Here is a 24542-nt window from a genome sequence, read left to right on the forward strand (position 1 = left end):
GAAGAGTTGTAGATTCCACAGGTGTGCGACTAAAAAGCTGTTTGATTATTTTCATCTAATTTCCATGTATTTTGGTGTGCTGAAAACGAAAAAAAATATTGAAAAAAATCCTGGACGTCAGGATTTGCCACAAAATGCAAAATTCTCTTCAAATTTAGTAAATTTTTCTCAATTTTTGGTATTTTTTGATCTTTTTAACCAAATTTAAAGTCAAAATTACTATTAATTAATTCACATCAGTGCATTCAAGATATACAATGCCAAAAAAATATAACTTTCAAAGAAATGAACTTTCACAGTGAGCTAATGAAACCAGCATCAACATGTTGCAAGCTGAACGCGCAGGCTCTGACATGCCCGGGCTTGATTCAATAGTTTTTTCTTGGTTCTCGCCTGTTCACACTTTTTTATCTCAGTTCGTGTTAGCTCGTCATTATTCAACCGTGTTTCTTAAAATTAGCATTATGGCTCAGCGGAAGTGTATTAATTCGCCTGACAGTTTCTGTTACATTTGTGGTGAATATACAGCTGAATGTGTTGAAGCAACAGCTGAATATTACAGAATTTGTGAAAAAAGTATACTTCGGACTAAAGCTTGGAGATCAAGATAAAGCTTGGGCGCCTCATAAAGTGTGCAAACGGTGTGTTGAGGACCTCCGAAATTGGTTCAAGGGTAAGAAAAAAGCTTTCCGTTATGGGATTCCTATGGTATGGCGAGAGCAAAAGCACCATAGTGACGATTGTTACTTTTGTTCATGCGATGTGAAAGGGTATAATTAAAAATGGAAGCATTCCATTTCATACCCCAATCTTCACTCAGCAATTCGTCCCATCCCCCATGGCACAGATATACCAGTACCCAAGGCCCCTGCTACGTTGGAAGAGATAACTAGCTCCGATGAAGATGGAGTCATACCTGAACCAGATGATGAATCAAGTTCTGACTTTGAAGATGATACAAGACCAAAATTGTTTTCCCAGGAGGAGATGAATGATTTGGTAAGAGACTTGAATCTTCCCAAAGATGCCGCTGAGTTACTCGGATCAAGGCTCAACAGCAGGAATTTATTGTTGCCAGGAGTGTATTTTTCATGGTTCAGACATTGTGAAAAGGAGTTCGTTCCTTACTTTGCCCAGGAAGATAAGTTGGTTTATTGCATCGATGTCGAAGGTTTGATGGGTCAATTCAAAATCCAATATGATTCAGCGCAATGGCGTCTTTTTATAGATTCTTCAAAAAAAAGTCTCAAAGCAGTTTTACTCCACAACGGCGTTTTTTATGCTTCCATCCCTGTAGGTCAGGGGTGTCAAACTCACGGCCCGCGGGACAGATCCGGCCCGCCACGTCATTTTATGTGGCCCGCAAGAGCTTAAACGACTGTACGATTGTTGTGATGGATCGAGTCGTTACAGAGACGCGCTTATAATTTAATGGGAGTCCTGCGCCTTTAAGTGCAACTGGCGACATCGTAGTCATGGCAACTAACTTTGACCTCGCTAAGAAGCCATGTGACTTTTACTGCAAAAGAACGCGAAGTAGCGTAGTCAGTAACGTAAACAATAATAAATAAATACAGATAATTATCTTGCAATATAATACCAAAGCATCGTCTGTAAGTAGTGGCATTTATATTCTCAGTTGTTTGTAAATGTTTAGTGAGTATATCACAGCGCTTTAGTTACAAATTTACCGTAATTAAATACAATTGTTACTGTTACTATAGCAATTAGTATCTTTACACTAAAGGCTAACTCGTTAGCGCTATTTTACGTTTGGTTAAAGCTCATATTGTACCAGATGTAACACTTGACTACAGCTGTGTGCTTGTACTGTATTAAGTTCTTTATTGTTTGTACTGTCTATTTTTACTTCATTTTGATGCACACAGTGTATCACACAGCTGGCGAGCAAATAAAACCGACTGTATTCTGAAGAGAGCTGTCTGTCTGTCTGTCTAGCTGGGAAAGGGGGATAAACTATTAGTGAGGGCAGAATGATTGTCTTAAAATACACTGTAAAATCCTAAACAAACTGCATCTTTCAAAATGCATGCTGATTTTGTGACCTGCAAAGTGACACATCCCGCTAGTAGATGATGTTACACATATTTACACATGATCCTAAAATGTACAAGAAGATAATTAAGAAAATTAAGCATAAGGAGGAAATTTAATGAAAGTGAAAACAAGTTTGTGCTTCAGGAAGAGAAAACGGTGCATCTCTTGTGTTATGAGGCTGTGTCTGTGGTAAAGTAGGACAATATAAATGCCGAATTTAGCCTCCAAGAAAAACAACAGACTGCAATCACAGCAGAATACGTTACAATCGGCCCTTTGAGGACCACCATAATGCTGATGTGGCCCTCGGTGAAAATGAGTTTGACACCCCTGCTGTAGGTCATTCCTCAAGGAAACCTACGACAACTTGGAATTGGTTCTTCGTAAACTTAAATATGAAGACGACGGTTGGCAAGTGTGCGGGGATTTGAAAGTCTTGTGCATGCTGCTCGGGCAACAAGCTGGGTATACCAAATACCCTTGTTTTCTGTGTCTATGGGACAGTCGAGACCAACAAAATCACTGGACCAAGAAGAGTTAGTTGCCAGCCGAGGGTGCTCACAGTTAGTGAAAAAAATGTCCCCCGAGAAACTTTGGTACCTCCCGATAAAGTTCTTCTACCACCTCTCCACATAAAATTGGAATTGATGAAGCAATTCGTAAAATCCCTTCCAAGAGATGGAGAATGCTTCAAATACTTGGTCATCAAGTTTCCAGGCATCTCGGAGGCAAAATTGAAGGAACGTGTGTTCGTCGGACCAGACATTAGAAGGCTTATAGGTGATCAAGAGTTCATCAATACCATGACGGATCCTCAAAAAGAAGGGTGGATTGCATTTACAGAAGTCATAAATAAATTTTTAAGCAATAACAAAGATCCTGACTACAAAAAGTTTGTCGGACAAATGCTAAAAGCATTTCAAGCTTTAGGTTGCCTGATGAGTTTGAAAGTGCATTTCCTCCACTCCCACCTTGACAACTTGACTGAAAATTTTGGAGCTGTGAGTGAAGAGCAAGGTGAACGATTCCACCAGAACATTAAAGAGATGGAAAGAAGATACCAGGGAAGATGGAGCATTACAATGATGGCAGACTACTGTTGGACGCTTCAGAGAGACATTCCAGATGCTACTCACAAGCGTAAATGTACCAAGAGGAGCCTCACAGGGAAGAAGAATCGATTTTAGTGTGTGTTAGTGAGCTCATTCCAGTTAAAAAAATGATTTTCATGAAAAATTTGTAATAAAAAATTAATTTTATAAGTCTACTTTCATTTATTTTGAGGTATTGCCTTATTTAACATAGTTACCTAAATTGTCAGAAAATGTGATGTCCTATGACAAAACGGAGGTCATTTTCGGATTCAGCGCACCCAAAAACATAATGATTACGTGGAATAACCAAAACAGCTCTTGAAACATTTTTTTTGCAGACCTGTGTTCTTTGGACAAAGGTCCAACTTCTAATGGAAGCCTGTCCATGGTTTCTCTCAAGACACAATTGAAGTCCTCGCCTATCAAAATAGTTCCCTCAGCTAATAAAGATGCTACATTTCTTAATACACAATCTTCGTTTGGCGCATATAAATTGAGCATTGTTATTTTAGCACCTCCTACTGTATAGTCCCTATTTCCATCACATATCTACCCTCTTTATCTGTGTAAATCCTATTTATTTTCTTGTGTAAATCCTATTTATTTAAACTATCCTCCAGACCACCCAAGAAGGATGGGCCCTGCTGAGTCTGGTTCCTCTCAAGGTTTCTTCCTGTAATTTTCAGGGAGTTTTTCCTTGCCACAGTCGCCCTCGGCTTGCTCAACAGGGGTTTTTGTATCTGTTGGTCCTGGATTTTGTAAAGTTGCTTTGAGACAATGTCTATTGTAAAAAGCACTATATAAATAAAGTTGACTTGACTTGACTATCTTCAAAAGTTTTTTCATGGTTAAAATAAACTGACTTGTTGAAAAGAATGGCAACCCCCCCCCCTTTCCTACCATTTTTAAATGCAGCGCTGTATATCTGGTCCACCCATAGTGGATATACAGTGTATCACAAAAGTGAGTACACCCCTCACATTTCTGCAGATATTTAAGTATATCTTTTCATGGGACAACACTGACAAAATGACACTTTGACACAATGAAAAGTAGTCTGTGTGCAGCTTATATAACAGTGTAAATTTATTCTTCCCTCAAAATAACTCAATATACAGCCATTAATGTCTAAACCACCGGCAACAAAAGTGAGTACACCCCTTAGTGAAAGTTCCTGAAGTGTCAATATTTTGTGTGGCCACCATTATTTCTTAGAACTGCCTTAACTCTCCTGGGCATGGAGTTTACCAGAGCTTCACAGGTTGCCACTGGAATGCTTTTCCACTCCTCCATGACGACATCACGGAGCTGGCGGATATTCGAGACTTTGCGCTCCTCCACCTTCCGCTTGAGGATGCCCCAAAGATGTTCTATTGGGTTTAGGTCTGGAGACATGCTTGGCCAGTCCATCACCTTTACCCTCAGCCTCTTCAATAAAGCAGTGGTCGTCTTAGAGGTGTGTTTGGGGTCATTATCATGCTGGAACACTGCCCTGCGACCCAGTTTCCGGAGGGAGGGGATCATGCTCTGCTTCAGTATTTCCCAGTACATATTGGAGTTCGTGTGTCCCTCAATGAAATGTAACTCCCCAACACCTGCTGCACTCATGCAGCCCCAGACCATGGCATTCCCACCACCATGCTTGACTGTAGGCATGACACACTTATCTTTGTACTCCTCACCTGATTGCCGCCACACATGCTTGAGACCATCTGAACTAAACAAATTAATCTTGGTCTCATCAGACCATAGGACATGGTTCCAGTAATCCATGTCCTTTGTTGACATGTCTTCAGCAAACTGTTTGTGGGCTTTCTTGTGTAGAGACTTCAGAAGAGGCTTCCTTCTGGGGTGACAGCCATGCAGACCAATTTGATGTAGTGTGCGGCGTATGGTCTGAGCACTGACAGGCTGACCCCCCACCTTTTCAATCTCTGCAGCAATGCTGACAGCACTCCTGCGCCTATCTTTCAAAGACAGCAGTTGGATGTGACGCTGAGCACGTGCACTCAGCTTCTTTGGACGACCAACGCGAGGTCTGTTCTGAGTGGACCCTGCTCTTTTAAAACGCTGGATGATCTTGGCCACTGTGCTGCAGCTCAGTTTCAGGGTGTTGGCATCTTCTTGTAGCCTTGGCCATCTTCATGTAGCGCAACAATTCGTCTTTTAAGATCCTCAGAGAGTTCTTTGCCATGAGGTGCCATGTTGGAACTTTCAGTGACCAGTATGAGAGAGTGTGAGAGCTGTACTACTAAATTGAACACACCTGCTCCCTATGCACACCTGAGACCTAGTAACACTAACAAATCACATGACATTTTGGAGGGAAAATGACAAGCAGTGCTCAATTTGGACATTTAGGGGTGTAGTCTCTTAGGGGTGTACTCACTTTTGTTGCCGGTGGTTTAGACATTAATGGCTGTATATTGAGTTATTTTGAGGGAAGAATAAATTTACACTGTTATATAAGCTGCACACAGACTACTTTTCATTGTGTCAAAGTGTCATTTTGTCAGTGTTGTCCCATGAAAAGATATACTTAAATATCTGCAGAAATGTGAGGGGTGTACTCACTTTTGTGATACACTGTATATGCAACGGTCGCTACCCACAGTGCGGGTAATTTACTCACTATACATAGTAAGTTCCTTCTCCTTGTGCTGTAACCTTGTTGTGGTGGGAGAGGCTTGCGTGCTTCAAAGACCCTAAGAGCTATGCTGGGGTCAACCTTAGCAGGTTCAACCTTACAAGATTGGTCTTAGGCGAGTAGCCAGACAAAAGACAGCACACTGGTCCTCCAGGTTGGGGGTTGGGCGTGGCGCTAACAATGCCACCCTGTAAAAAAGCTACCGTTACAGAAACTAAAATGAGCAAATCCATCGACATCAGGCCCATAGCAGCTCTCCGCCACTCTTTGAGTGGCAGTATGACCACCCCTGATGAAAGCCGAAAGGAAGTCAGGGGCGCGATGGGGGTCTGCTAGGGCCAAAGATTAAGATACGCCTTGGAGCATGGAATGTCCGAACTATGTTCGATACCTCCAAGACAGCACAAATCCTCAGTGAAATGAAGAGATACCACCTGGACATCCTGGGGATTAGCGAAAGTCACTGGAAGGGCTCCGGACACCAAGTTCTACAAGATGGATCCATCATCCTCCACTCGGGCCATGAGAGCGCCCATACACATGGAGTAGCCATCATAATCTCCAAAGAGAAAGCCAAAACCTTGCTGGAGTGGGAACCAGTAAGTAAAAGGCTGATCAGAGTGCGCCTCAACTCCAAGTTCTGTAAACTCACCATCTTGCAATGCTACGCACCAACAAATGAGGCTGAAGAAGAGGACAAAGAGGATTGGTATGAACAGCTCCAAATGGCAGTCTCTAAGGTGCCCCAACACGACATGCTCCTGATAACTGGCGACATGAATGCCAAAGTGGGAACCGACAATTCCAACTATGAGAGGGCAATGGGCACATATGGGGATGGCACAAGAAACAACAATGGCGAACGCCTTGTTGATTTCTGCTTGAACAACAGCCTTGTCATCGGTGTAACTATTTTTCCACACAAGAACATCCACAAGCTCACATGGAAGTCACCTGATGGAAGAACCATCAACCAAATTGACCACATCATAATTAATGGAAAGTGGCGCAGGTCATTACAGGACATGAGAGCATATCGAGGTGCAGATGCCTACAATGACCACTATCTTCTCATTGCCACCATCAAGCTTAAGCTTAAGGTTGGTGCCACAAGGTCAGAGGCAGAAGATGCTAGACATTGCAAAGCTCCACTATCCAAAGTAAAACAAGGAATTTGTGTTGGAACTGAGGAACCGCTTTAGCACATTAGATGCTACCTCTGTAACAGAAGTGCCCACTGTTAACCACAAATGGAATACCATCAAAAATATATACGCTGAAACAGCACAAAAAGTCCTGGGCTATAAACAGAGAGGGGCCAAAGAATGGATATCCGCTAACACCTGGCAGAAAATTGTGGAGAGGAAACATCTAAAAGCAAAGTTATTAAGCCTCAAGTCCCAACGACTCATTGAAAAAGCTAAGTTGTCCTATAAAAACAAGGACAAAGATGTGAAGAGGAGTGCAAGGAGAGACAAGAGGACCTTTGCAGAAAGCCTGGCAAAGGAAGCAGAGAATGCCGCAGCCTTTGGGAACCTGGCGACTATAAGAGAAGGCCGCAGCTTTTGGGAACCTGGCTTATATAAGATCACCAAACGACTGTGGAAACCACATAAGCCAAAGTATCCACATTAGGGATAAGAATGGCAACATTTGCTCATCAGAGCGTGAGCAAGCAGCCAGATGGGTCCAACATTTCCAGGAAGTGCTCAACCACCTTGAACCAGAACAACCTGCTAACATTATAACAACAGACTACATCCTGGATATCAACATCAGCCCCCCTGACCTTTCCGAGGTCAAAACTGCCATCCTATCCCTAAAGAGTGGCTAGGCATGTGGCCTAGATGCAATCCATGCTGAGATGCTGAAGGCCGACATTTTAACATCAACTAAAGTATTTACTGACCTCTTCCAAAACATCTGGAACAGTGACACCATCCCCGAAGACTGGTACAAAGGCCTCATAGTCAAAATCCCAAAGAAAGGCGACACCAAAAACTGTGACAACTGGCGAGGAATCAGCCTTCTGTCCATTCCAAGCAAAGTGTTCTGCAGAGTCCTTCTCAACAGAATGGAGCCAGCCATTGACTCCAAGCTCAGACAAGAACAAGCAGGCTTTAGGAAAGGAAGAGGATGTATGGACCAGATCTTTGCACTGCAAAACATCCTAGAGCAGTGCTTAGAATGGAATACACCCCTGTACATCAACTTTGTTGATTTCAAGAAAGCCTTTGACAGTGTCCATTGTAACACACTTTGGAAAATACTCCAGTTCTATGGAATTCCCCCCAAGATAATTACACTCTTCTATGGAAAAATCTTCTATGGAAAATTTGAGTGCAGTGTCCTTATGAGCAACACTCACTGAATGGTTCCCTGTACAGTCCGGAGTGAGACAGGGGTGCATCATCAATAGACTGGATCACAACCAACACAGCAGACAAACCCAGAGGCATCCAATGGACTTTGTCCTCTCAGTTGGAAGACCTTGACTTTGCAGATGACCTTGCTCTCCTTTCAACAAACCACTCTAACATGCAGTCGAAAACTGACAGGCTCAACAAATATGCCAGACAGGTCGGACTTAACGTCAATACCTCCAAAACCCAAGTGATGTGCATAAACTCCACCTCCACAGTACCCATCCAGGTGAATGGAGCACCACTCGAGTTTGTGGAGGACTTCACCTACCTTGGCAGCAAGGACAGCACTGTCCATAAAGACATTAGAGCAAGGCTGGGAAAGGCTCAGGGTGCCTTTTCCCAACTCCGTTTCATCTGGAGGTCTAAACAATACAGCCTAAAAACAAAGATGCTCCTGTACAACAGCAACGTAAAGTCTGTCCTCCTGTATGGTTCAGAGTGTAGATGCCTCAGATGAATCTGCCAGATCTTTTGGCCCGACAAAATATCCAACCAACAACTATATAAGAAAACCAGCAGTCAAAGCCTCACCAAGGACATTACATTAAGATGCTTAAGATGGCTTGGACATGTGTTAAGGATGGAGCAAAACCACATCCTAAGAGTTGCCTTAAGATGGACACCACCTGGAAAAAGAAAACCTGGAAGACCAAAAAACACCTGGCGTAGAACTGTGGTACAGGAGCTCCAAAAGATGAACCTGTCATGGGGTGAAGCACAACCTGCTGCCAAGGACCGCATGCGATGGAAAAAGCTCATTGAAGCCTTATGGCCCACAGGGGACGAAGAGGAGTAAGTAAGTAAATACTTACTAATAAATTTGGAGTTATCATCCTAACGTTAATTGTCTCACGCTTCATGAAATAAAAACTGTGCGTATGTTGCGGTCACTCTGCTCCACTGAAGAAGGCTGATATCAGTGCCAGTAATCACCGCTGGATCTTTTCCTCATTTCCTTCCCGTGCTGCTCCATCTGTACTGGCACAGCTTCCTCTCTATCTGCTCCTGCTCATCCACACGAACCTGAATGCCGAGCTTTTGAAGTTCCAGAAGAGAATCTGTGAGGGTAGGGTACGTCTTTTCACCAGACACCGTAAACAGTTTTAGCTGCACCAGATGCTTTTCTGCTTTAGCTGTTTAATTACAGCCCGTACCTGTGCTCTCTTCTTTTGTAACTTCGGGGAGTAGTCGTGGTCAAGATATATCGGCTCTGTTTTGTAGAGGACCTGTTTTTGGCTTCATGCTTGTCTCAGAATCGCGTCTTTCACTGAGCAGTCCACAAACTTGACTATTAGAGACCTCGGAGGGGCAGTGGGATTTTTTGGTTTGTCTGTTAGAGAACGATAAGCTCTCTTTATTTGTAGATTCACTTTAGGCTTTGGTTGGAGGACTGATTGAATTAGTTTTTTTTTTTTATTTATTATTATTTTTTTTTACAAACACATTCATACCTTTTCCCTCAACCCCTTCGGGCACTCGGTAGATTCTCACATTGTTGCGTCTTGACCTGTTCTGTAGATCTTCACATCTGGCCGTCAGGTCAATCTCTCGGCATAACAGACACCATATTGCATTATATCTCCACCGGTTATCCTCCACGGTACTTATACGGCCCTTTGTCTCCGTGGTTCTTTTCTCAAGTTTTGTGATTTCAGCTTTAAATTCTTTCATTGATAATTCCAGCTTTGTCAACGAGAGCTTGGTCTGTTCGTGACATTTTCGATAATCTGACCGTAATTTCTCCAGTTTAGCAAATATTTTCAACTCGGATTCGCGTATATTAGCATTAGCCACATCACGCACAGGAGTTTAGATTTGTAGCCTTAATCTCTTTCATTTTCTCCCGTTTACTGAAGCCCTTACTTCGGCAAGATGATGCCATTGTAAATTATGTTGTTGTGCTGAGTTTTTGGTCATTTTGTTAGAAGATTGTTGTTTAGTTGGACAGAGCTTAGTTTTATGCTGTTGCCTTTAACATGGCGTCACCGGAAGTCCGCCCCATTTAGTTTCAATAATTTTCTGAAAGGTAGGTTGATCTACTGTACTTCTGCATGCATGCCCAAAAGTATTCGGACAACACCAACTGCATGATGAAAATTATTTGGTCGCCTACCACTGCTGAGCTGCAATCACACTTGCATTTTCTTCAGGAAATGCAGTCATATCAAGACCCTGCTGTCCCCATCAATAGACCCACAGCAGTTTTGTCCCAGTATTGTCCCAACTGCTCAATGGATGCCTTAGCCACCACACTTCATCTGTGGTTCATTCATTAGTCCTTAGTACCTGATTGGAAAGCTGATTTTGTTGGGCCTGAACACCTTTCTCAACTTTCTGAGTGGGAAGTCTGTTCAGTTCGGTAATAACACCTCCAGCACCACCACACTGCACTGGAGCTCCTCTGGGCTGCATGCTCAGCTCATTGCTGTTTACTTTCTGACTCATGACTGTGCAGAAATGCATAGCTCCAATCACATCATTAAGTTTGCAGATGACACAACCATGGTGGATCTCATCAGCATTTGTCCAAACACTCACACACAAACACCCAACCAACACAGTCTTGCACTCTGGACTCTGACAAGTCATACGTACAACTACTCAGTGACTATATTTTCACTTGCATCTTTGCACAATACTGCATTTAGCACAATATTGCATTTTTAATATTTAATATTTCTGCTGCTATATAAGCCATGCACTGCTACTTGTATGTTTACGGTTACTTAACATTTACTTAATGACATGTACTGGCCAACACTACACTTGTTTTTGGTCCTGCTTCCTCACTAATGATCAGTGCACTTAAAGAGTGCTTAAACGGAACAGCTATTTTTGTACTTATTATACTTTAGTTGTACAAAAATAATACAAAAGCTTAACTTTAATTGTATGAAGTATACTACAGCATGTGTATTTAACTCCATGTTTAACGAGTATTCCAAGTGCACTTGGAGAACATTAAAATATTTTTAAAAAAGACTTAAAATACATTTATTTTAGAGTAAAAATTACAACAGCAGTTTAACATACTTTGCAAAAATATACTTAATTTTAACTAAAAGTATACTTCATGGTAATGTATTTAGTAAAAGTATAATTTTTGATAATTTTTTAAAAGTATGATAAAAGTGTACGTGCAATCTTATGATCAAAGTATGACATTAATACTGTATATTTTTAACATGTTCGAAATAAGTACAAACATTTGCTAGTTTATTTAAAGTATACTTAGACAAATCTCAAAGTATTTTAAGTACAATTAAGTACATTTTTTTCACTAGGGCTATAATGGTCTGTCTCTCCTTTTGTCAGACATCTTTTTTTGGCATCACAATAGCTATATTTTGCAGTGCAATATTGTCGAAGTACTGACCTAGAGGGTCAGTGTTTTAACACTGCTTTTAAACAGACGGTTTAAATGTAATCAACAAAGTTTGGCTAATAAATTGCAGACATTTTAATTACTTTTTTAAACTTTATCAAGGGTGCCAATAGTTCTGCAGCTGAAACATAGCACTTATTTGTAGCCCATTTCCCAACTTACCTTAAAGTTCCATTTATCTGCCATCTGACGATTAAGGTTCAAGTCCAGTTCTGCTACCAGTAAACCATCTTGAATTCTGGACAGACCTGGAGACCGACTACCATCTGGTGAAGCAACATAACTGGAGCCATAAAAATGGCCAAATTCATTGTGTGCTGCAAAAAAAAAAAAAAAAAGTTATCTTTGACATCAAGTTATGTTAAATCACTTTGCAATATTAAGTGTATTTTAAAAAATAGACACTGCTAAAAATACATTAAAAACATGGTGTTGATTGCCTAAATGCATTGTTAGACCTGACAGCAGTAGATCTAATCATCTGAGCTGATAAGAAAAAAAATACCTTTCTTTCCATCTCCAGATGTGAACTCATTTTTAAAATGCTCCTGGATGGAAAGATACATTATGCAGTTAAGTACAAACAACTAAGTACAAAAACTTGCCCAATAACCAATATTGTGCTATAAACCATTGCAACTGATTGAAACACACACACACACACACACACACTATGTTGACTGATTTTGGAAAAATACTATTTAGTTTAAAACAAAAATAGCAGACATGCAAAATTTGCAGCCGACCTGATTTGGTGACACAACATTGTGTCCGAAAGTAGATAGTTAAATCCAACTAAATTTTTAAATTTTATTATGTGTGGTGCTCACAAAGCAGCTATTTAGTATTAAACAGAAAAGCAAATTGTTTAAGTGTACCAGAATTTTAAATACAATTTTATTTTAATTTTACATAATTTAGGAGAAAATACAAACTTAGAAGAAAATAGCTGCACCCCTGCTTTGCGCCAGACTAAATGTTCAAACTAACAAAGGTCAAAGTGAACTTTATTGTCATTCACACTATACAACTAGGAGTGCACAATGTGCAAAATATGAAAAAAAGAGCATATACAAGACAAAATATATGTTAAGTAAAAAAAAAAAAAAACGTTAAGTAAAAATATTGCACAGACATTGTAGACAGACATAAAATACACGTTAAGTAAAGTAAAAAATATACAGGCTGAGTCAAAAGTCGCGGGACACTTTTATTTCAGAAACAAAAGGGAAAATGACATATCTGAATACCCCAGCAAGTAGTGGGTGAGGGGGCCTATCTTTTATGTCCGGAATATGGCCGCCATCTTGAAAGCCGCCATATTGGATCAAGGGCAAGTTTTTCCAATGGGAAGGTGGTCATGTAGCATATCAAAGAAGACCAGAATTTTCTCAGAAATCGATTAACACAACAAGATTTGCTAAATCTCTTGTGGTTCAAAAGATATCAACACAGAATTGCAACAACAACCATGAACATTCCCTGTGATGCACAGCTATTTGACGTGTTCAGTGTGTTGTCCCTGGTGCTGAACGCAAAGCTGATTTTCTCAGCATACACAATTTGTTTGAGATGACCCCAGAGATAAAAGTCGAGTGGTGTGAGGTCGGGTGATCTGGGCGGCCATTCCACAGGACCACGATGGCCAATCCAATGACCAGGGAATTGAATATCCAGCCACTGACGAACACCTGCTCCGTAGTGTGGTGGAGCCCCATCAAGTTGGAAATAACAGGGAAAACTGCCATCTTTGTTCAAAATGGTTGGGAACACTGTCAGGTAGCGCTGAGAATTTAGCCGATGAAAATGGGTCAGATTACACGGGTGCCCCATATTCCACATATTCCCCATGTGTGTCTGCCGTCCAGTGAGGGTTTTCGTCACTCAAGTACCTCATGTTCTGGCGGTTGACCTCACCACTGACATAACAATTGGCCTCGTCACTAAACAGAATGCCCTGTGCGAATGCGGGATCCCGTTGATGTTGGTCTAACGCCCAGGTGCAGAACTCGACACATCTATCAGGGTCATCCTCTGATAGTTTCTGCTGCAGCTGGATCTTAAAGGGGTGCCATTTATTGGTATGAAGAATCTGTACAAGGGATAACTGGCTAAAACCACAGTCTGCTGCGAGACGTCGCGTGCTGCGTCGTGGACTTTTCGCAAAGGTTGCCAAAACCATTGTTGAGTTTTCTTCGTCGGTAGCGGTCTTTGGACGACCACTACGTGGCTTGTTGTCCACGGTCCCGGTTTCTCTGAATTTGGCTATGAGGGATGCAAAGGTGCTGTGTGAAATTGGTGGTCTTTCTGGGTGTCGGTTGTTGAAGTCTGCGGATATGATATGGCAGCTGTGTTCCCCGGACATCAGAATCACCTCAATCCTCTCTTCTTTCGTCAGTTCCATCTTCAGTTACCTGTAACGAACAACAAAAGTTTTGAACTTTGTGTTGATAACTTTTGAACCACAAGAGATATTGTAAATCTGATTGCAATCAATTTCTGAGAAAATTCTGGTCTTCTTTGATATGCTACATGACCACCTTCCCACTGGAAAAACTTGCCCTTGATCCAATATGGCGGCTTTCAAGATGGCGGCCATGTTCCTGACATAGCCTAAAAGATAGGTCCTCTCATCCATTACTTGCTGGGGTATTCAGATATGTCATTTTCCCTTTCGTTTCTAAAATAAAAGAGTGTCCTGCGACTTTTGACTTACCCTGTGTATATATATATACACATTAAGAAAAAAGATTGCACATAATTAGCACTAATTTGGTATGAGCTTTGCTGTGTTAATATATGATTTGGTCTTTGCTTTGGCAGGGCCACTTAATAAAATGTAAGACTTCCCCTGAAAACACTCCTTGGGTCGTTGTTGCCCCAGTATGAGTATAAGGATGCTCTGGAGTAGGTTTTTTTTTTTAAAGATGTTTGTATGTTTGGCTGCATTCATTAAATCCTCAATTCTTAACAGTTTCCCTGTCCCTGACACTGAGATGCATCCCATCGCAAGAGGGTGTCACCACATGTACTGTAAGAATGTACTGTAAAATATATTAGCCAGTTGATGTTCAATACCTTTTTACCAGACATAGGTAAAAGGGTTTCTGCCCAAACAGTCCCATTTTCATGTCATTACACTTTAGAATATTTTTCCATACATGCAGTTTAGCAAACTACAGGGGAGTTGTCATATGCCTTTCACTTACCAGTGGCTTTGGTTCTGGGCTGTCTTTTGATTTTAAAATTATTTAGGCCCCTGTGTTGTTTTTCCAAACTATGTGCAATCAATTTAAATTGCAGAAGGTGGACTCCATTGGTTTTAGACACATCAAAAAAAATAATTACAACAAACAGACATCACCTGACCACATTTTGAAGTGGCACATCAAAAGGTCTAAATACTTTAGCAAATAACAGATCTCTCTAGTATCTAGAGAGATACTAGAGCAAATAAAGTGTGCTAAAAATGTCGTAATTCGTAATTCACTGTGTACATATATTAACCCAATTTCTGGAAAAATAGGAAACTTTGTTAGACACTAAAAACACGAATATGCATTTTGTTCATTTTCCTGAACCTTTATTTAATGAACACAAGTAGAAAGGTTTCCAACTAGAAAGAAAAGATTTACAATGATTTTACTTATCAACGTTTTTGTATTTTATAAACATAAACAAATTTAGAATTTAATGGCTGAAACACTGAAAAACAGAGACAGACAAATTAAGAGTAAAAGGTTTATATAATATTCAAATTACACTGTTTGAGGCGCCTAGGTGGCGCAGTGAGGTATTCTGCTAGCACACCAGCGCTGAGATTCTGAACACCCCAGTTTGAATCTCGGCTCTGATACCGCTTCACTGGGCGCCATCTAGCGGACACAATTGGCAGTTCCTGCAGCAGACAAAATTGGCCATCGAGTCTGCTGGTGGGAAAAAAATTGACTAATAAAGTGGTTGGGGTCTTCAAATGCTGTGCAAGGACCCTGGTTAGCAGCCCGTGGCACCTGTGCAGAAGTGAAGGAGCCTCATGTGCGAATCCACTGAGGCACGGGTGAAAAACAAGGGGGTCAGGGGACTGCTCACGTGTCGGAGGGGGCATGGAGCAGGCGAATATACCTCGAACACAATCAGGGATTCCCAGCAGCGAAAGAATAATTGGAGAACATGCATAAATACATTGAAAAAAAAAATACTGTTTGAAACATTCCACAATAATCAGGTGAATAGGTAATGGCTAAGGGAATCATGATTGGGTATTCAATGCGGATTCACCAGTAGTCTGTGTGTGTGTGCTGGTGTCTGAATACTTTTGGTCATGCAATGGGTGGCGTCGAAATACTTTTGGTCATATAGTTGGTAGCGTCCAAATACTTTTGATTATTCAGTTGGTGTTGTCGGAACCATTTTACTTATGTAGTTGGTGGTGTCCGAATACTTATAGTCATGCAGTTGGTGGTGTCTGAATACTTTTGATTATGCAGTTGATGGGAGTTGAATACCTTTGCTCAGACAGGTAATGCAATGTGTGTCTGTGCAAGCATGCAGTATGTGGTTTCCCAATAAATTTGGTCATGCAGTTGGTGGTGTTAGAATAATTCTGTTAATGTAGTTGGTGGGGGTGTAAATACTTTTGCTCAGGCAGATGACAGTGTGTGTTGGTGATAATGATAATAATAGTTATAATAATAATAATATTAAAACTAATGGATAACGATAGCAGACAAACAGGCTAAACCGACAGTTTGTATGACAGTATGTAAGTTTTTTTTTGCATTGTCCCCCAATTTACCTCCCAATCTAGTTGTATCCAATTACCTGATTGCATCAGGTTCCTCTCTACTGATGTTGACCACAGGAGAGCCGTGACAAGCAGGTGATGTCAACAGGTGATTGTAATCATGGTTTGGTACAAAAGCAGTATCCAGGAAAGGCTGAGTCTTTGATGAGCAAGGATGGCCAGAGGACCTCCAGTTTGTCAACAAATGCGAGAAAATTATTGAAATGTTTAAAAACAATGTACCACAACGAAAGATTGGAAGGGATTTGCATATTTCTCCCTCTTCAGTGCATAATATCATTAAACGATTCAAGGCATCGGTAGGAATTTCAGTGCGTAAAGGCCAAGGGCGCAAGCTTAAGCTGAACGCCCATGATCTTTGATCCCTCAGACGGCACTGCATCAAGAACTGCCATTCAACAATAGCTGATATAACCACATGGGCAAGGGATTACTTTGGCAAACCTTTGTCAAGCACTACAATGCAGAGTTACATGCACAAATGTCACTTAAAACTTTATTGTGCAAAAAAGAAGCCAGGGTCTGTCATGGTATGGGGCTGTGTCAGTGCCATTGGCAAAGGTAATTTACACTTCTGTGATGGCAGCATTAATGCAGAAAAGTACATTGCGATCTTAGAGCAACATATGCTGCCTTCAAGACATCATCTTTTCCAGGGACGTCAATGTATTTTTCAACAAGACAATGCAAAACCACATGCTGCAGACATTACAAAGGCATGGCGGGGGTACGGGAAGAGGGTACGGGTACTGGACTGGCCTGCCTGCAGTCCTGACCTGTCCCCAATAGAGAATGTGTGGAGAATTTTGAAATAAAAAATGCGACAACAACGACCCCGTACTGTTGCACATCTTAAGATGCACACATTAAGACATGTTTGTAGGAAGAATGGATGAAGAATAAAACCTGAAACACTAAATCGCTTAGTATCCTTGGTGCCAAAATGTCTTTTAAGTGTGGTGAAAAGGAATGGCAACATTACAAAGTGATAAATGCTTTACTGTCCCAATTTTTTGGAATGTGTTGCAGGCCTGAAATGCAGGAATGGATGTTTATTAATAAATGAAATGAAGTTGACCAGACAAAACACAAAATATCTTAGGTTCATATTGTCTGCAATTAAATAAAAGTCAAATTACATTTTTTTTTTCTATTTTAGAATCTATGGGTATTACACAGACTGTGTCCACTCGCTGCTGGAAACATACCTTAGACTTAATATTAACTCTTGGTATTGACATAGACAACTTGGTTGTTTTACCACAAAATGATTTAATCTCGGATCATGCTCTCCTAAAATATGAACTCCTATTTAACTACCATGTCATTGTCAATTTAAGTGCACTATTACATCTGCCATTGCAGCTGCGTTCATAAACAGCCTACCAGAATTACTATTACCAGATGTCACCAACAGACCCAGAAAGCTAGAACAGGCAACTCAACACTAAGAGCCCATATACCACACAACCTTAGATAATGTAGCACCAGTTAAAATCTAATTGTTAAGGGAAAAGAAAAAATATCTCAACTAAGTAAAAACATGTTTTGAATGATGTTTTGAAAAGGCAATTTTTATACACTGCTTAACACTTAAAACACACATTGGATCTCAATGAACGAAAGATTTAAGTTGGAAATCTTTACTGATATAAATTGTGTAATTGGTTAAGAACAAAACGACAGTACAACAGTCAATGGAAACCAATATCATCAACCCATGGAGGGCTGGACTCAAATTCATACTGAAAATCAAAGTAAGACATTGAAATCATAGGCTCATCCAATTTACGTGAATTTCATCACGGCAACTCATAATGTTACTCAGTGGTGTGTATGGCCCCCACGTGAATGTTTGCACTCCCAGCAATGTCTGGGCATGCTCCTGATGAGATGGCGGTGGTGTCCTGGGGGATGTCCTCCCAGACCTGGATTAGGGCATCAGTGAGCTCCTGGACATTCTGTGGTGCAACTTGGCAGCATGGGATACACTGATACATAAAGTCCCAGAGGTTCTCAATTGGATTTAGATCTGGGGAACGTGAAGGCCAGTCAGTGGCATCAATGCCTTCATTGTCCAGGAACTGCCTACACACTCCGGCCACATAAGGCCAGGCATTGTCCTGCATCAGGAGGAACAGAGGGCCCACTGCACCAGCCTAAGGTCTGACAGTGGCTCTGTAGATTTCATCTCGGTATAGCATTCAGGGTACCGTTGGCTATTACGTGGAGGTTTGTGCGACCCTCCAAGGATATGCCCTCCCAGACCATCACTGACCCACCACCAAACCAGTCATGCTGGATGATGTTGCAGGCAGCATAACGTTCACCATGGTGTCTCCAGACTCTTTCATGTCTGTCACATGTGCTCATTATGAACCTGCTCTCATCTGTAGAAAGAACGTGGCGCCAGTGGTGGACCTGACAATTCTGGTGTTCTCTGGTGAATGCCAATCGAGCTGCACAGTGCTGGGCTGTGAGTACAGGTCCCACTAGAGGACATCGGGCTCTCATGCCACCCTCATGGAGTCTGTTTCTGACAGTTTGTTCAGAAACATGCACACCAGTAGCCCGCTGGAGGTCACTTTGTAGGGCTCTAGCAGTGCTCCTCCTGTTCCTCCTGTTTAACTGACTTTTTGTTATACTGTGATGATTAAGTGTTCCCTTAATTTTTTGGAGCAGTGTATTATTCTTTTTTAACAGAGAATAATTAGAATAATCATGGATTTCTTTTTGAGATAGTGACCAAACTTAACCCTTTAAAACCTAAACCACCAAAACATTGCCCAAAAATGTTATTAAAAAAAAAAAGTGCTTATTTGACCTTCTGTGAAATACGAAAAAACTAAACTAAATAACAGTTTTTATTTATGAGTTTTGTTTTGTCATATTTGATACATCAGGATTTAATGTGTTAAATTTTTTTATTTATTGTTTACTGTATGTTTTTTTAACAAACAAAAATATACAGAACATAATTCTTAACCCCTTTCACTTTTAATTTCCTTTAGTTTTTTTAACTCAAGTAATTTAAAACTTATAAATGAATAACTAGGGTCTCAAAAAAAAAAACCCCAGATAGATAGCATACTAAGGTCAACTCGTCTCTCGAACTTGGCTGGTTTGGAAGTCATTATGTGGGTATTTGGATTTTTAGTGTTTTATATTGCCCAGTGGTTTGATGCAGACAAAAAAAGGAAGTAGGTTCAAAGTGTTGTCACACTCTTCTTCTGATCCACCATGTTGCACTCTTTTTAACCTGTTCATTTAAAGGATTCCTATACATTAGAGTCCTCTCTCTTTCACGTGTTTAACCAGTGGAACCTCGTAATTTGGTTCCCGCTGTAAGAGTTACAGTCAAAAGTTATAAAGAAAGCCACTTTACAAAATCAGAATCCAACTAGTCATCAGTCCTCAGGATACAGCAGGTTATTTGTATAAAAAATATAATATAAGCCATAAATATGTCAGTTTCTGTTTTAAATCCATCCAATTATGTAAATAAAACTTTTAATTAGTTTACATAAATAGTGTATGTTGCTTTGTGGAATTCTTAATGAATAAAATGCATAAAACTAAATGTAACTAATATTTGCCTTAAATACCTGCCGTATCTAATTTGATACACACATATCCAACCCGATTTTACAACAAAACAAATTATGAAATATCAAGTACTAATATGCTGAATTAAGCCACTAAATATTTTTAATGAAGAATCATTAAAGATGCTAGTGGTTTATTAACCCTATATTTTCAAAATTGGTAAAAACATCCATGCAAAACAACAGGTGGGTCACTGCTTGATGATAGCCATTTTGGATGGTTCATTAAAAGGTCCTCTGGTGCATGCAGTACATGAAAACAGAAGACATTTATCTAATTGTACACATCAAGTTTTTCAGGAAAACAAATTACCTACTGATGATGTAGAGGTCTCTAAAACTCATCTATTAAATATAATACGCTTGGCGTTATAGGTCAGAAATGTCACAGAACCTTAATCTAATATCCCATCTAACTGTTCTAGCAGCGATTTTTAAAAATTATTTTATGACAAGATATCATAAATATGACTTCAAAGTGTGCCACCTAGACCTATTACACAGCAACACACTTGGACCAGCATGAGTGACTTATTCAACAATGTTATCCAACTAAATTCCTTCAATCCAATCTCCCCAACTGAGCTAGCTGCATTAATTAAATCATCAAAGTCATTGTCATTTTGTCTTCAAGATTCTAGAAAAGGCTGTTTCCCAATGATTATGTCACTTCTACTTAATTCAGATAAAACTGAGGCATTACTAATCTAAAATCATGAGGGATAAGTTGTCAGGAATGTGTGGCTCTGATTCTGGGTGTCTGGGGTCTGGTGACAGTTGATGTTCTTATGTCCTGCTATTGCTTGCCCGGTTACAATACATTGGCTTATTTGGCTGCACCTACTTTGACCCCTAAATTCAAAGGCACAAAGCTTGGGGGTTCTAGGTCATAGAGATTTGTGGTGATCAGGGATGTTGGGTTGCTGTAGTTTTACCTCATAGTTTAGCTCGTTCGATCACTCAGGTTTGTTGACGGTGGGGTGGGTGGGTGCTGATGTCCTGTTACTAGTAAAACTAGTATGTTTAAACTGGTTACTGTTTATCGACCTCCTGGTCCTTACTCAGAATTTCTTAACGAATTTGCCGATTTTCTTTCTAGACTAGTCTTATCAACTAAGAAAGCTTTAATTGTTGGTGACTTTAATATTCATTATGAGGATAAGTGTAATCCACTCAAAATTGCGTTTGATTCTATTTTAGAATCCATAGGCATCACCCAAAATGTATCAGGACCCACTCACCGCTGTAAACATACCTTAGATTTAATACTTACTTATGGTATAAACATAGACAACCTGGAAATTGTACCACAGAATGACTTAATTTCTGATCACTCCCTACTAATTTATGAAGTGTCCCTGTCCAATAATATACAGCAACCACATCGTTTTAAATGTAAGCGCACTATTACATCTGCAACTGCAGCAGCGTTCATAAACTGCCTACCAGAATTACCAAATATACCAGCATCAGAACCTAAAGAACTAGATCAGGCAACTCAAAACCTAGAGACCGTACTGCGCACAACCTTAGATAACGTGGCTACCACTAAAAACTAAACTGATTAGGGAGAAAAAACTTGCTCCTTGGTACAATGACCACACATGCGCACTTAAACAAGCAGCACGGAAATTAGAACGCAAGTGGCGTCACACTACACTGGAGGTGTATAAGATTGCTTGGAAAGATGCTCTGAGTATAAGCATGCATGGACTCACTCCGAGCAGCATTGGTGATAATAGTAACGAGTTAATCCAACTAAATTCCTTTAATCCAATCTCCCAAAATGAACTAACTGTGTTGATTAAATCATCTAAGTCATCATCGTGTATACTCGATCCTGTTCCAACTCGTTTACTTAAAGATTTACTCCCAGCTATTGTAGAGCCCCTGCTTACATTAATCAATGCATCCCTTAGCCTTGGGTATGTACCTAAATTGTTTAAAAGTGCCGTTATTAAACCCCTGATTAAAAATTAATTAATAAAATTAATTATAGGCCAATTTCAAACCTTCCTTTTGTCTCTAAAATATTAGAAAAAGTCGTTTCCAAACAGTTATGCTCTTATTTGAATGAAAATTGTATTCATGAAAAATTTCAATCAGGATTTAGACCCAATCATAGTACCGAAACCGCATTAATTAGAGTAGTTAACGAGTTGTTAATGTCTTCTGATAATGGATGTGTCTCTTTTCTTGTTCTATTAGATCTTAGCGCAGCGTTTGATACGGTCGATCATAACATTTTACTGGAGAGGCTAGAAAATACAGTAGGTGTTAAAGGGCTCGCACTCTCTTGGTTTCAATCATATCTGACTGACCGCTCGCAATTTGTTTATGTAAATAATAAATGCTCGGAAACTACAAAAGTAAAGTGTGGTGTTCCACAGAGGTCGGTACTTGGACCACTATTATTTACACTCTATATGCTTCCACTAGGTGAAATTATTCAGATGACACACAGCTGTATATATCAGCCAAACCAAATGATACTGACACAATCAGTAAGATTGAAGATTGTGTAAACGACATAAAAAACTGGATGTCGTGTATTTTTCTTTTACTTAATTCAGATAAAACTGAGGTTTTACTTGTTGGCTCTAAAGCTGCAAGAGACAAGTTGTCTAACCTGGTGCTAAACCTAAACACTTTCTCTGTTACTCCCAGCCCAGATGTAAAAAACTTGGGTGTCACAATAGATTCAGATCTTTCCTTTGATACACACATTAATAATGTTACTAGAGTTGCTTTCTATCATTTGCGTAATATCTCTAAAATAAGAAATATACTATCTGTTAATGACGCTAAAAAACTGATCCATGCGTTTATAACTTCTCGGTTAGATTATTGTAATGCTCTTCTAACTGGATGCTCTGGTAGATCCATAAACAAACTCCAGTTAGTTCAGAATGCTGCAGCTCGAGTGCTAACTAGAACTAAAGAATTTGATCATATCAGTCCTGTTCTATCATCTCTACACTGGCTGCCAGTTAAATTCCGCATTGATTACAAAATACTTTTACTAACCTACAAAGCGCTACATGGTCTGGCTCCACAGTATCTGAGTGAGCTTATTAATCACTACAACCCAGCGTGTCCACTTCGCTCACAAGATGCAGGGTTACTTATAGTTCCTAAAATTAAAAAGACCACAGCTGGTGGAAGAGCATTTTCTTACAAAGCTCCACAACTTTGGAATAATCTTCCTGCCTCTGTTCGGGATTCGGACACAGTCTCAATGTTCAAGTCTAGACTGAAAACATTTATTTTCTCAGGCTTTTGATTAATATAGACAAAGGCGCAGAGCTTGGGGGTTCTTGGTCATAGAAACTTGTGGTGATCAGGGATGTTGGGTTGCTGTCGTTCTGCCTCTCTTGTCCGATCACTCCGGTTTGGGTAGGAGAGGTGGGCGCTGATGTCCTGTGAAAGCCTTCATGACCTTGTTACCTGCTCGCTCTCCCTTTTAGTTATGCTGTAATAATTAGGGCTGCCGGAGTCTAAAACTCTCTGTAAAACTGTTTTACTCAACTAGCATTGTACATTATTAACTACATTCTTTGTTGTTTTACTCCAAAGGCATTCTGATGGAAACCTGTTTACCCGCCGAGGTTAAGGATTAAAGTCGAGACTGCCGTGACAACTATGCTGCTCCTGCCGGATGTGACGGGTCTGGAGTAATTGCATTAAGAATGACAAGAAATCACTACAGACTTTATTGAAGACTAGAGCGAAGAACAACTCTATTATTATTTATCTATTTATCACCAGTTATAACTTTTAGATCATTTAATTCTGTGTTTGTATGCTCTGTGTAAATCGTGTATTTATTTAAAGTATCCTCCAGGCCACCCAAGAAGGATGGACCCTGCTGAGTCTGGTTCCTCTCAAGGTTTCTTCCTGTAATTTTCAGGGAGTTTTTCCTTGCCACAGTCGCCCTCGGCTTGCTCAACAGGGGTTTTTTGTATCTGTTGGTCCTGGATTTTGTAAAGTTGCTTTGAGACAATGTCTATTGTAAAAAGCGCTATATAAATAAAGTTGACTTGACTGTTAAAGCCTTCATGGCTGTGTTACCTCCTAGTTCTCCCATTTGGATATGCTGAAATATTTAGGGGTGCTGGACTCTTATGCTATTTACTGCATAACTGACATCTTATTATTAATAAGTTTATCTCACATTTTTGCTACTTTTTAGATGATTGTGTCAGGAACCTTTTTACCCATCTGAGGCTGAAGCCTGCAAGTTTGATACTACCATGCCAACAGTGCTGCTCCTGCTATATATGATGTAATTCTGCCATGTCTACACTTAAATGTACTCACTGTTAGAGTTAACCACAGACTGGACTAAATAATTCTTTTATTTTACTGGTTATAAATTTTGTTTTATTATTTTGTGTATGTGTGGCTGAATGATGTAAAGTTGCTTTAAGACAATGTCTATTGTAAAAAGCGATATAAAGATTTGACCTGACTGACTTGACTTTTAAAACCTTTAGTGCAACATATTTAATATTTTCTACCCT

At 40.1% G+C, this 24542-nt stretch overlaps 1 protein-coding gene and 1 long non-coding RNA gene across 7 annotated transcripts in view; one reads left to right on the forward strand and one right to left on the reverse strand.

Annotated features, from left to right (window-relative positions):
* upb1 (ureidopropionase, beta) overlaps positions 1-24542 on the reverse strand; it is a 118061-nt gene that overhangs the window by 20537 nt on the left and 72982 nt on the right. For 5 of the 6 annotated variants that reach the window (XM_062999180.1, XM_062999181.1, XM_062999183.1 and 2 more), the window contains exons 8-9: positions 12116-12158; positions 11773-11927 (exon numbers count right to left, since the gene is read on the reverse strand). In XM_062999180.1, the coding sequence (XP_062855250.1) occupies positions 11773-11927; positions 12116-12158 (198 nt within the window). The remainder of the gene's footprint in view (positions 1-11772; positions 11928-12115; positions 12159-24542) is intronic. The other variant, XR_010013375.1, reaches the window with a different exon arrangement.
* On the forward strand, positions 1316-24490 carry LOC134318324 (uncharacterized). The gene is made up of 2 exons (XR_010013376.1): positions 1316-1613; positions 23596-24490. It is a non-coding gene; the product is annotated as an uncharacterized LOC134318324 (long non-coding RNA).

This window comes from Trichomycterus rosablanca, chromosome 7 (assembly GCF_030014385.1).
Source record: "Trichomycterus rosablanca isolate fTriRos1 chromosome 7, fTriRos1.hap1, whole genome shotgun sequence".
Classification (NCBI taxonomy): domain Eukaryota; kingdom Metazoa; phylum Chordata; class Actinopteri; order Siluriformes; family Trichomycteridae; genus Trichomycterus; species Trichomycterus rosablanca.